This window comes from Myiozetetes cayanensis, unplaced genomic scaffold (genome assembly GCF_022539395.1).
Source record: "Myiozetetes cayanensis isolate MyiCay16 unplaced genomic scaffold, myiCay2020 scf27, whole genome shotgun sequence".
In the NCBI taxonomy this organism is placed as follows: Eukaryota; Metazoa; Chordata; class Aves; order Passeriformes; family Tyrannidae; genus Myiozetetes; species Myiozetetes cayanensis.
In genome coordinates, this window is record NW_026087488.1 from 4,212,811 (window position 1) to 4,225,068 (window position 12,258).

Below are 12,258 nucleotides of genomic sequence, written 5' to 3' on the forward strand. Positions count from 1 at the left end.
CCCCTGGCCCCCGCTCCTGTGCCCATGGAGGGTCTCGTCCCCCCCAGGCCGTGGGTTCACCCCTCCCCGGCGCCAGGCAGGGCTTGGCCACGTGTCCCTCCCGTTTCACCCAGTCCCCTTGGCCCCGCTGGCGGCTGCTCACGCCATCCCCCGGCACAGCCCTGCTGTTTGCCCAGCCCCGGGGCTGGGCTTTCCCAGCACGGCCCCGCCATCGCTCTGCGAACCCGCCGAGCACCGGGGCTGCCGGCTGGGGCTCTGCCGCCTCCATGCTGTCCCCAGAGGGTTTGGTGGCCGCAGCCACAGTGCTCGTGGTTCTGGGCCTCCTGGCTTGGTGCCTTTGGGAAGGGAGGCTGGAGGTGCCTGGAGACCTGGCAGAGGAGGAAGAGGAGGAAGAGGAGGGGATCCCCTTCATGGCCGAGGAGGGCTCAGGGCACTGCCGGCTGCTCTGCAAGCCCTCGGCTCTGGCCCAGCACCTGGTGCGGAGCTTGGGGCGGTCGGCGGCGCTGCGGGGGGGACGGTGGCCATGGCCACGCTGGCCTCAGCTCCAGATGCTGCAGCAGCTCCTGCAGCTGCCTGAGCCAGAGCCAGTGGTGGCCCGGGAGCTCCTGCAGCTGTCTGATGCTGGGCTGGTGGCCTTGGACTGGCTGGTGGGACCGTGGGGGGCTGCGGGTGGCGGTGGGGGGGTCTCCAGCCCGGTGCTGCTTCTAATCCCCAATGCTGCTGGGAAGGTGACAGAAGGGCTGTTGCAGCTTGGGCTGCGGGCACTGGAGCGGGGCTTCATCCCCGTCATCTTCAACCGCCGGGGCCACAACGGCTGCCCCCTCACCACCCCCCGGCTCCAGCCCTTCGGGGACCCCGGGGACCTGCGGGAGGCCGTGACCTACCTGCGATGCCGGCACCCCACTGCCTCGCTGCTGGCTGTCAGCGAGGGCTCGGGCTCGGGGCTGCTGCTCGCCTACCTCGGGGAGAGTGGCTCCTCCAGCCGCCTGGCTGCTGCCGCCTGCCTCTCCCCCATCTTCCGTGGCCGGGACTGGTTTGAGGCCGCAATGCCCTGGCTCTACGAGTGGCCGCTGCTCCTCCACCTCAAGCAGGGATTAAGCAGGTCAGTGAGATCCCTTGGGCTTGGGAAGGTGGAGGGGGGTACCCCGGGAACCCCTCATTTATCCTTCGGGGTGTGCGTGCAGTTCAGCACCCAGAGCCCCAGCACCGGGGCAGAGGTGCTGAGGGCAGCAAAATGTGCTGGTTAATGAACACCAGCCTGCAGCCAGCTGCCATGGGGCCAGCCAGGCCACCACTTGTGTCCCCAGCCCTTCTGGGGCTGAGGCAGCATCTCAGCGTCCCTGGGATGGGAAATCTGTCACCTCTGTAGGGGGTGGTGAAGCCCCTGTGTGGTGCTGGACCCTGAGGGGGTGAGTGGAGCTGGCCACTCCCCCTGCACTGTCACTTCTCCCCAGCACCTGACACTGCCTTGTCGGCCCTGCAGGGCTTTGGGAGGGACCAAGATGTCAACTCACAGCTGGGTAGGGGGCTGAGACAGCTGCCCTGCCTTCCCAAGGGGTCTGGGTTCCCTGTTGCCCAACACAGCCAGGCTGGAGCAGCCCAAGGATGGGAGACACACCGCCCTGGGCCAGGGCCTTGAGCAAGTAGCACCTCCCTGGGTGGTGCTGAGACCTCTGTGGGGGCAACGGGGCCCTGCTGGTGGGCAAATGGGAGCCAAAAATATGCAGGTAAACCCTGAAACGTTGAGGCAAACAGGTGGCAAGTCAAGCTGTGGCAAGGCTCAGATGGGTGCAGAAGGCACTGCTTACTGCAGGGAGGGGATATTGGGGGGTGGGCAGTAAGTAGAGTGTCTGCCCCCCTCCCCATTTCCCGATACTCATTGCAAATGCTGCTGTCACGGCAACGGAGCAGAGTGCTGGCTGTCTCCCGTTGCCATGGCACCCAGGCTGCGCTGTAGGGGCCCTCCAGCATCCCCGGCAAGGGGCCAGAATGGGACCCCCAAAACCACCTCGGGAGTGGGGGGTGATGTGGTGGTGCACTTGAGATCACCCCCAATTCCTTTGTGCAGGGCCATGGCTGGCGCACAGCCCTGGGCAGCATTCCCACAACTCCCAGCCCTTGGTGGCATCCCTGGGGCCTTCAGCAGTGTCAGCCAGCCCCTGCGGCATCCCCGTGTCCCCCCAGCCCACGGCAACATCCCCGCAGTCCCCCCACAGCCCCCAGCCCACGGCGGCCGCCCCGTCCCCGCAGGTACGCGGGATCCCTGGCCGAAGCGGTGGACATGGACAGGCTGCTGGGCAGCCGCTCGCTGCGGGAGCTGGAGGAATCCCTCTTCTGCCGGACCCGGAGCCGCCCCACGAGCTGGGAGGTCTACTGGGAGCGCAACGAGCCCCTGCGCGACGCGGACGAGGCGGCCGTGCCGGTGCTGTGCCTGTGCAGCGCCGACGACCCCGTGCGCGGCCCCCCGGCCCGCAGCCTGCCCATGGAGCTCTTCCGCAGCAGCCCTTACTTCTTCCTGCTGCTGACCCCGCGCGGGGGGCACTGCGGCTTCCCCCGCCGGGCACCGGGGCGCTGCTGGGGCCACGAGGCCGTGCTGGAGTATTTCAGGGCCATGGCCGAGTTCCTGCGGACGGAGGAGCGCAGGAAGGGGCTGCCTCGGCCCCGCAGGTGGGGGGCTCCCGCCGCCGAGCCCCCCGTGTTCACCTGGCAGAGGTCCTACACGCGGTAGCCCCCCCCTTGCCCCGAAGGGCTCACAAAGGCAGGCAGACACTCCGTGTACTAAAATTACTTTATTACAGTTGATTTTTTTTTTTTTTTTAACATTTCCTTTGCTATGATACAAAGGATACTTACAAACAAAATATTACATATGACCTTATTTTTTTTTTTCTCTTCTCTTATTTTCTGACAACTTGGTAACAGCTTTAAATGCACAATCTATACAATTAATACAGGTTATATATGAGCTATAATGTATGTTGAACCAGAAGAATACCAGAATACTGACAATATACTGTACATTAAGCCTTACCAGTTAGTGCTCGTGGCATTTTCTACAAGAAGGAAAACGCACACCTGTAGATTCACTCATACCAGCTGGTGCTACCAGACACGGAAGCAGGAAGGAGTTTTAATTCCCCTGGTTAAATCCTTCGTGGCCCATCACCGTGGTGCTGGGCCTGGAAACCTCAGACCAGTGTTCATAGTAAAACAGCAGATATGTGTGTGTTTTTTCTAACTAATGCTCTGTGGCACAGCATGGCGTGGCCGGGCACCTTCCCCTGGCATGGCCTTGGCCATACCTGGATGATGCCTCAGAGCAGACGGCCACGGCGCTGGGACCGGGCGCTGGGCGAGCTCTTGTCGGGGAGCTGGACCTCCTTAGGGAGGGGAGAGGGAGAGGAGGAGGAGAGGAAAAGCAGCAACAGCTTTGCTGTCATCAGCAGGCAGCTCTTGGGTTTGTGCACGTGAACAGGCGGGCGCCGAGGGGGGAAGAGCAAGCCAAAGGCACGGCGCTCCCCGGCACAGCTCCGAGCCCGGCCGCACACGGAGCTCGTGCCCGGCAAACCCTCCACAGGGTCGGGCAGCAGCTGCCCAGTGGTCACCTCCTCGCCAGGAAAGGTTTGCTTTTGTTTTGCAGCCAAAGCCAGAGGTGTGTGGCTACAGGTGTGCACTTCCCCTCCTCCTGCCGGGGTCTACATCGCACTGATAAGGTTACATTTTTGTTTTTTTGTTTTATTTTTTCTTCTTTTTAAAGCAACCAGCAAGTGAAGCATTTTTTTTCTTTTTTTTTTCTTTTTTTTTTTTAAGTTGACTGGCAAAAAGACCTGGCATTTGCACAAAAGCTGCAAATGGAAAAGAGCCATCCCCTCCTCCCACCCGCTGCATCCCAGCCCAGAAAAATCCCAAACTGTTGGTGGAAGAAAGGAAAAGAAAAAAAAAACAACCACAACAGGGGTGGAGGAGAGGAAAGGGAGGGGGGAACAGGTTGGAAAATACCAGGTTTGAGTTAACATTTCCTTGACTTCACACAATGCTTGTGCAAAAAGAAACAAAACCCCCCCAAAAACCCAAACCCAGAAACATGCTGGAAATAATGAAAACAAATGGAAAGTAATATATAAAATTAAAAATATAAATAGGATGTCTGGCTGACTGGTAGAAGAATAGGTCATTTAGGTTACAAAAAGGAATATACATTCAAGAGGCTCTGAACCCAGTGGGGTAACTGATGTTAAACTTGTGTTAATAGTTAGGCTAGAATTCTCAAGTTTGTCTTTAAAATCTTCACAATACAAGCAAGCTATTTTTAAAAAATATACACTATACACACCTCACACAGCTTCTCCTATCCGTATTACACACGTTACGCTACCCTCCCATCCACTACACCGAGGGGGGGTCCCACAGCCGAGGGGCACAGGGTTGGTCCCCCCATCCTGTCCCGCCGGCCCTGCGGTGGCGGTGGGGCAGCGATGGCTGCGAGGCCGGGCAGGTCCTTGGCCCCCTCCACATCTTTACCACAACCTTCTCAAGCATTTACAAGTCACCAAAGGGCTGTAGCCTTTTTATGTTATACACACTTCACTTTGTAACGTTAATTATTTACAATCAGGGCTGCCCCCCCATCTCTTAGCTGTTTCTAGGCAGGTTAAAAAAAAAAAAAAAAAGATCCTGTTCCAAGCAAGCAGGGGGAAGAGCTGTGGGGGGCTAGGAGGGAAGAAAAGCTGAAGAAAGGAAGCGGGTGGTTTGCTTGCCAGAAGCCAAACCCGTACGCGCACGTCTTGCCTCTCCTTCTCTGATCCTTGAATCCTTACAAGCTCCCGTCCCCTACAACCTCCAGGACAACCAGACCCGGAGAGCACGGCCTCACCGGCGCTCTAACTCCTCTGCTCGCAGCTTCCCGGGATGTTCAGCACAGCCATTCTCAACTCACAGGCTTGCCTCTGCTACAGGACACAGAGCACAGGTCCTGACCATTCCTAGGAGCCCACCCCTCACTCAGCAGCAGCTCTTGCAGTGCAAGCCAACTGCAGCAGGGTAGGGATATCCGGACCCCCACAAGCCACCACACTGCACCCCCAAACTCGCCCTTGGCGGCTGCCACCGGCCACAGCTGGGCTCTGACAGAGCCGTGCAGAGGCAGTGGCCACTGACTTCAGCTCATCAACAACCCTGCACTGATTTCTGCACTCTGCTGAGCTCAGAGTTGCCATAGAAATGTGTGATCCTGGCACTAAAAGCAGGCAACGATCTCAAATCAAAGTCTTTTTTTGTTTTGTTTTTTTTTCCTCCAGTAGACTTAGATGAACTCGGGTTAAAGACAAAAGCGGTCGGAAGGGGAAAACAGATCATTTCTAGAGAGTTTGAAAAATATAGTCACAAGCCGGTATTAAACTGCAGCAAAGAACCTGAACTCGGTTCCTGTTGAGTTCAGCTCCAGAGCAAGCTCCAAGCCACCGCTCTGTCCCTCGCACTGCCCTCCGTACGGCACACAACACCCAAGGGAAGGAGATTCCTCACAGCCAACATGGAAAACAACCCAGCCGAAGGCTGGAAGCCAAAAGCCCTGGCTGTTGGCCTTCCCAGCTCGAAATATTTAAGCACAAATTCCTTACAGCATCACTGGACAAGTCTCGGGGATTAGGTGCATGCTGAACTACGACTGGCAATTACAGTAGCTTTCTGCTAGCTGGCACATACTGTATCTATAAATTTTAGTACAAAAACTTAAAAAATACAGAAACTAGGTCAATTTGTTAACTACATATTTACAGATAATTACAATTCTTTTCACTGACAATAATTAAACTAATTGTCAGTGAAAATTCAAACTGTGCATGTTCTGAGGTACCCGTACTCAAGGGTGGGGAGCGGGGCAGGGGCTGGAGGGGCGAGGTGGGGGGAAGATCCCCCTGGGTTTGTTCACATCCGTGGGGGCAACGCTCGGCCCTCCTGGTTACTGGTTCCTGGACTCAGTGTGTGTACTCAGAGAAAGCAAGGAGAGCAGGAGCTGATGTTGGGGTCTGTCTTCCCTAGGACACGGCTTTAGGATGTTTTGAGGATGCCAGGCAGGTGCAGAGCCAATGGTCACGTACCAAACTGCTTTCCTCCTGCCTGGGGAGCCTTCAGGTGAAGCGCAAGTATCAAGACCCACAGCTCAGTGGTTAAGGTGCTTGTTTGCCGGCAAATCTGATTTACTAAGTCCCTCTCTAGCTGACAAAAGGCTCTCCTTCCCCCAGAAAAGGGGGCAGGGATGCAGCAGGCAGCATCATCACAGTTCAGCTGGCTGAACTGTGTTGTGCAACAGGAACCCAGGTTATCTGCCACCATCACTCCCCGGTGGGGTGATGTTTACTAGAACCACTAGATCTGATTTTTTTATTTTTTTGGCTGTAAACAGTGACCCACAACCCTCCAAGGCGCCTCGCACATATTTCTCAACAGACTGCGGACTCCAGCTCAATTGACTCTTAAAAGTGCAAACTGAAACAAACACAGCAGAGGGACAGCAACCGGCATCCCTGTCGGGGCATCCAGTGCTCCTCTGTCCTTGGCACGTGGCTCTGGGCTCACTGCCGGCCAGCACAGGGGTGGGAACATCCCACAGGCAGGAGCACAGCTAAAGACAACACTACTTCTTGGAAAAGGGTAAGGTTGGCCCAACCAAACCTGAGCCTCTCCTAAAAAACTCGCAAGAGACCTTCCAAAAGGGACAGAGGGGAAAATTGCTCCAAATTTTCTGGTAGCACAAAGAGAGCTCAGGGTTGACGCGTTGATGAGCTGGCAGAGCATCCCTGGGGGTAAATACGTGACCTGACACCTGCAAGAACCACTTATGCTGCAAACTGCCAGATGCCTCCTAAGATGGGGTCTGCAGAGGACAAAGGAGAGAGTCAGAAGGGTCTTCACAGCTTGAGGAGCTGGTGGTCTCCAGCATGGCACTCACCCTTCTACTATAAGAAAGACCAGGACCGAGATTTACTAGAACTGCAGAGCAAGCACCCAGGAAAGGAACAAGGCTGTCTGCTGCTGGCTGGACTCGAGTGACAAAGTACACAGGCCTAAGCAGAATAAAGGATGGACCAAGAGCACCTGTGTGTGTATATATGCATGTATATATTGTACACACAGATGTATTTTGCATCTTCCAATTTAGCTTCCCTTTTGTCCCTCCACGTAACCAAACAACCTCTAGGTATCAGACACAGGCAAAGGTAGATGCTGTTCAGAGCTGGAGGCGGCTCGAACTCAGGAATGCCAAAAGCCAGTGCCGGTGCAGTGTGCCAAGACCGTGCCGGGCTTGTGATCTTTCATGGCGAGACGCAGCTGGGGACTCTGAGCTCAGCCTGCTGAGCACTTCACCGGCCCACTCGCCGCCTCCCCAGCAGATCCGTGCAGTGCCTCCACTGCTTCCCTATCGCTAAACCATCTTGTTTTCTTCTCTGCTGCCTTCTGACTTTCTGGTACCCTCTGGGAGCTCCCTCCTCTCCTTCACAGCACACCCGCAGCAGCCACCTACCCTCCCGCGCCCCAGAAAAAAGCAAGCTGCAATTAGCAGGGCTGTATCTCAGCGAGGGTGTTCGGCTGTGCTCAGCTCCAGCACAGCCTCTGCAGATGTCGGTGCCCTCGCCCCAGGAGCCCTGCTGAGGGGTCGCTTTTGCTCACGAACAGGAGCGCTAAGGAACAGCAGAACTGAAGTGCCCTGACAGAAATGCACAGCATGAGGGTGTGTGTGCACCTATACCCACACACACGTAGATACAGAGTATATAAATATATACAAATGAGATACCATATATATATCCAGAGAGATGTGCGTATTCAACAGAGTAATGGTAGACAGTGGTACGATAGGATTTATTGCCTCTCAAGAAATGGCACGTAAGCAGGGTCAAGGGGTGGGGAGCCTGGATGCGAGGGGCCCTGGGGGGTTAAAACAACAGCATCGCCCCGGGATCGCCCAGGCTGCACCCCCGTGCAGGTCACAGCGAGTGTGCAATGCACGTTCTTACGGCGTGGGAGGGCTGGGTGGGACACAGAGCGATGCCAGCCTGGCCACAAGCCAGGCAAGGAATGGCTGCAGGGAATTTTTCTGTGGAAAATTTGGTATCACACCACATTGAGTTCTTCAACCTCTTTGAAGCTCACAGGCTGGGAGGGAATGCAGGTGAAACAGGGCTGTGGCCTCCATTTCAGTGCTGCATCCGAGGAAGAAAGCACGTAATGTTCAACATGGAAGGGAGAGGTGGCTGCTGGCTCCCTGGGACCATGGAGAACAAGGAAAATGTGGTCCCTTTCACTGATTTTAAATAAAATCAAAGGAAATTCGAATCAGAAAAGAGGTAAAAATGCTGGCTGCTCTGTTTTTTCCATTTCTGGGCTAAACTATGCCAAAACCTCAGGTCATTGCAAAGGGGAGAGAAAAATAACCATAGGAAAGAGATTTCAGGGGTCAAGCTGGTGATTTGAAAATACTGCAAAAAAGTTTGCAAAGTAGTCCACACAGAAGAGTTTCCCCAGTGTTAAATACCAACATAAAAGACGCAAGAGAATATCTTTGCTGAGGTACTGGAGTAGTTTCCACAATTTACAGATTACAGTAATTTTAAAACCATGACTGGTTAAGGGCATGACTGCAACGAGTACAATATGGAGTAATTGGTCTTACTTTTAAAAATAGAGTTTGCAAACTGATTCAGAGAGTGTTTGCATTTCTCTAGTGCACAGTTGTTCATGTATCTCAGAAATAAGCCTGAGATACATCAAAATTCTCAACACCAAGGGCCTCCTCAAATACCTCCAAGGCACAGCCTGACCCTGAGTCCCTCTGGCTACAGCTACATAATGGGGTGCTTTCTCTTGAGATCAGGCTTTTTTTTTGGACAGCTTTTCTTCCCCCACGTACACACAGGGACACACACATTTAGACCAGTTGATCTGAATCAGTTTTTGCAAACTATTTTAATTAAAATCTTAACTTGTTGGAATAGTCCAGGTCTGCACATGATATACATGTAAAAATGGTTACTACACAGTTCTTTTTGAATACAAAAAAGCCAATATGGGATAGCCATCATTTGGATTCAGCATTCAGTCATGCTTGACATTACACAAAGAGATGGGTTGAGAGAATTCTGTTAAGTAGCTCAATTTAAGCCAGAGACTTTGACCAAATTCAAACCATAACAGAAGCAAGAATGAACCCACTGAACTTGCAGCTATAGCCTGTCCCTGCTGTTGCTGCTGCTGTTTGGGATAGAGGAGCTGAACTCAAAATGCTATGTTAGCACCATGCTCTGGGCACGCCCTCCACGCTCACACAGTGAACCCCAATAAGTTTTGGCCTTTCATTTTGGTTTTGTCTTTCTTTCTAACACCAGGAAAACACAGATACCTTTCCTAAATCAGTTTTGCTGCATTCCAACAACACTGCAATGCAAAAGAATGACCCCCAAACATCCAATTCCACATAAAAACATAGCAGAGGAAAGGACAGGACAATTCACAGTCACCACTTGCCCTAGGGGGTGACCAGAGGGCACCTCCGTGGAACCCCTGCCTCATCCCAGGCTTCCATCAACTCTTAGTACTACAGAGCTCTTTACCTAGGGGCTGCTCAAACACATCTTGGTAGAGTTTCCACCTTCAGTTAGAGTGATATGCTACGTCAAGACGCTGGAAATCCCAGCTGGATTCACCGGACACTGGCAGAGAGTTAAGGATTGGGAGTGGATGGTAACTCAGCTAACGAAAGAACGTCGCCCTGTCGAGTACTGAACAGCAGCGAGACACTGGAGCATTTACTATATAAATATGTCACATGGACAAACACATTCGGAAAACCTCGCTTTTGAGCCCTATAAACATATTAAAGGCAAATCCTAGAGTTAGCAGCTAGTGTTTTCTTCAAGATGATTAGTGTGCAAGGAAAAACATTTACAAAGAACCCTGGTTGGTCAGTCCCCAAGACGGAAATCTTTGCCTCAAGCCAAACTTCATCTACCTGCTCTTCCCACAGTCCTGGCTGACCTGGACCGCCCTGGCACTGGCACGAGAGCATGGGGGCATCTCTGGTTCCCAGCACGAAGGGATGACACGATGCCACTAAGTCATTCAGTTATGAGACTCCCTGACCCCTTATCACTGTATGGATTTCACAACCTCCTTTGCTTCCTTTCAGTAGTACAGCAGCTCCAACGAGCCCTCTGGAAGTAGTGCCTTCTCACATGGCGTGATATGCTGCCAAAATATCACAGCATCTCAAGGGACTGTAAAAGTTGTGAAGTATTGCAGCAATGAAAATAATAAAAAGGAGCCTCACATGCAGCAAGATCTACAGTGGTGATGTGGGTTAGTTGTCAGCTGGGAAAGAGTCATTGGCTCAGCTCCTCCTGGTATGCCGTGGCAACTAAACATTTCAACAGTTGGCTACACGCTACATGTAAACAGGAAATTGCAACAAGCCAAAAAGGTAATAAATTGGTGGATGTAGTGTAGTAATGAAAAACCCGATCAATGGCATTTTGTGACTATGGCATCCTTCAAAATACCTCTGGCATTTGAGACTGATTGGCTGAAAAGTCTAAACATTTCTGAATGGAGCAAAAAGGACTATGCTGGGCTCCAAGAATTATTCTGATGCTTAGCTAAAATGAGATGTCACAGTATTAGCTGTACAAGTGCATTACTTACGCTCCTCTGCCCAACCTCATCTGAGCTACCAGCAGCACAGTCAGGGAGTGCCAAAGCAGATTTACAGTTTCAAACATTCCTAGCCTGTTCCCTCCAGACAGGTTTACCTACAGAGTTCTCGGGAAGCTGACCAGTGCCTTCTGAGAGAACATCACTTCTTACATGACACGGAGTGGGCACTTGGGTAGAAGGGCCCTGATGAGCCCTGATGTCTCTTGGCCTCTCTTCTCACCCTTCTTCCTCACCTACAACTCTTTGAAAATGCCTCTTGGCAGAGGCAATACCCTAGAAATTTATCCAATTTAATGACAAATAAAAATGGAACAGAAGATCCAGCTGTTCCTCCCCTGGATGTTGGTTTAAAGGCAGCTCGCCTGGTTTTTGCAGGGTGGCAGTTCGAAATTTATGGACATGGGAGGAGGTCTCCATTCTCCCTCAGACTTCCTACATGGATGGCATGATGAGGGTAGTCTGAGGCCCTTCTGTCCTGTCAGTGTGATGACCACCAGCCAACTCTTCTGACTAATTGCATATATTTCTCAGACGCCCTCCCAAGACCCCTCCAAAAAGTAAAAAAACAAAAAACAAAACAACAAAACAAAAAACCAAAAACCACCCCCCCAAACCCTGCAGCCAAATACTATGACATCCCAGTTAGTAAACACAAAACGTAATGCTTTACAAAATGAATACAATATTCCATGTGCACCCAGCTTCCACACGTCAGCACCGCACTGAGGAGGCTGCTGGGCTGGTGTCTGTAGGCAGTTTCTGTTGGCAGACAGCTCCAGTGGAATTGCCACCCTCAGTTATTGTTTAAGTTATGTATAAGACATGTGTGAACCATTGGATATTTGTGAAGTAACACTTGTGCTCCTGCTCATGCCCTGCTCCGTCCGTCCCCCAGAAGCTGTCCGCCTCAGAGCCTGGGGGCTGTTGCGGACCCCTATAGCACTACTTCGAGGTACCCCCTGCATGGGCCCCGAGGGGTGACCCCATGGCTGGGGTCCACCTTGCATTGGATGGCCCCAAGCTTGTGGTGGGCCACCCATGGGATGACCCCAGTGAGGTCCTGCACCCCCAGTAGGATTGTGGGACCAGCCAGAAGCTCCCGGGTAGCTGTGGCTGAACGCCTCGGGGGAGAGATTAGAAAGAACCATATTACTAAAACCTAGCCTCATGCTTTCTGAGTCAAAGGCTTCGATCTCGCGAGCTTGACGCTCCAGCAGGCTTCGTATCCGCTCGGTACGCTCGTTCTGCAACGCCAGCATCTCCTCCTCAATCTAGGAAGGAAAAAAAGAGAGAGTCTGTAGCAGCAGGACAGGCACGGCCTCTGGAGGACCTGTAACAGCTACCGAGGGACCTTCTCCCTCTGTCTGTCATTCAGACTGGCTCTATGTCCATGGGCACGCAACCCATTCTGAATACAAAAGGGTTCAGTCCCACAGACCTGCACAGCCCAAAGCATGGTGAACATCAATCAGAGGGTGCTGGTCTCCATTCCCTGGTGAATACACAAGTTTCAGGGATGTGAATCCAAAGTCTGCACTGATACCAACAGCT

The 12,258-nt window shown here is 53.0% G+C and overlaps 2 protein-coding genes across 3 annotated transcripts in view; one reads left to right on the top strand and one right to left on the bottom strand.

The window, feature by feature from the left end:
- Positions 1 to 116: 116 nt before the first annotated feature.
- Positions 117 to 2,757, top strand: ABHD15 (abhydrolase domain containing 15). Its single transcript, XM_050322139.1, has 2 exons — positions 117 to 1,102; positions 2,251 to 2,757. Exons 1-2 carry the CDS (start codon positions 267 to 269, stop codon positions 2,726 to 2,728), a joined length of 1,314 nt encoding a protein of 437 aa, XP_050178096.1. The 5' UTR covers positions 117 to 266; the 3' UTR covers positions 2,729 to 2,757.
- Positions 2,758 to 2,770: 13 nt separating this feature from the next.
- The window catches only part of TAOK1 (TAO kinase 1), a 70,948-nt gene continuing 61,460 nt past the window's right edge, over positions 2,771 to 12,258 (bottom strand). For both annotated transcript variants that reach the window (XM_050322131.1, XM_050322130.1), the window contains one exon: positions 2,771 to 11,978. In XM_050322131.1, the coding sequence (XP_050178088.1) occupies positions 11,517 to 11,978 (462 nt within the window). In that variant the 3' untranslated portion in view covers positions 2,771 to 11,516. The remainder of the gene's footprint in view (positions 11,979 to 12,258) is intronic.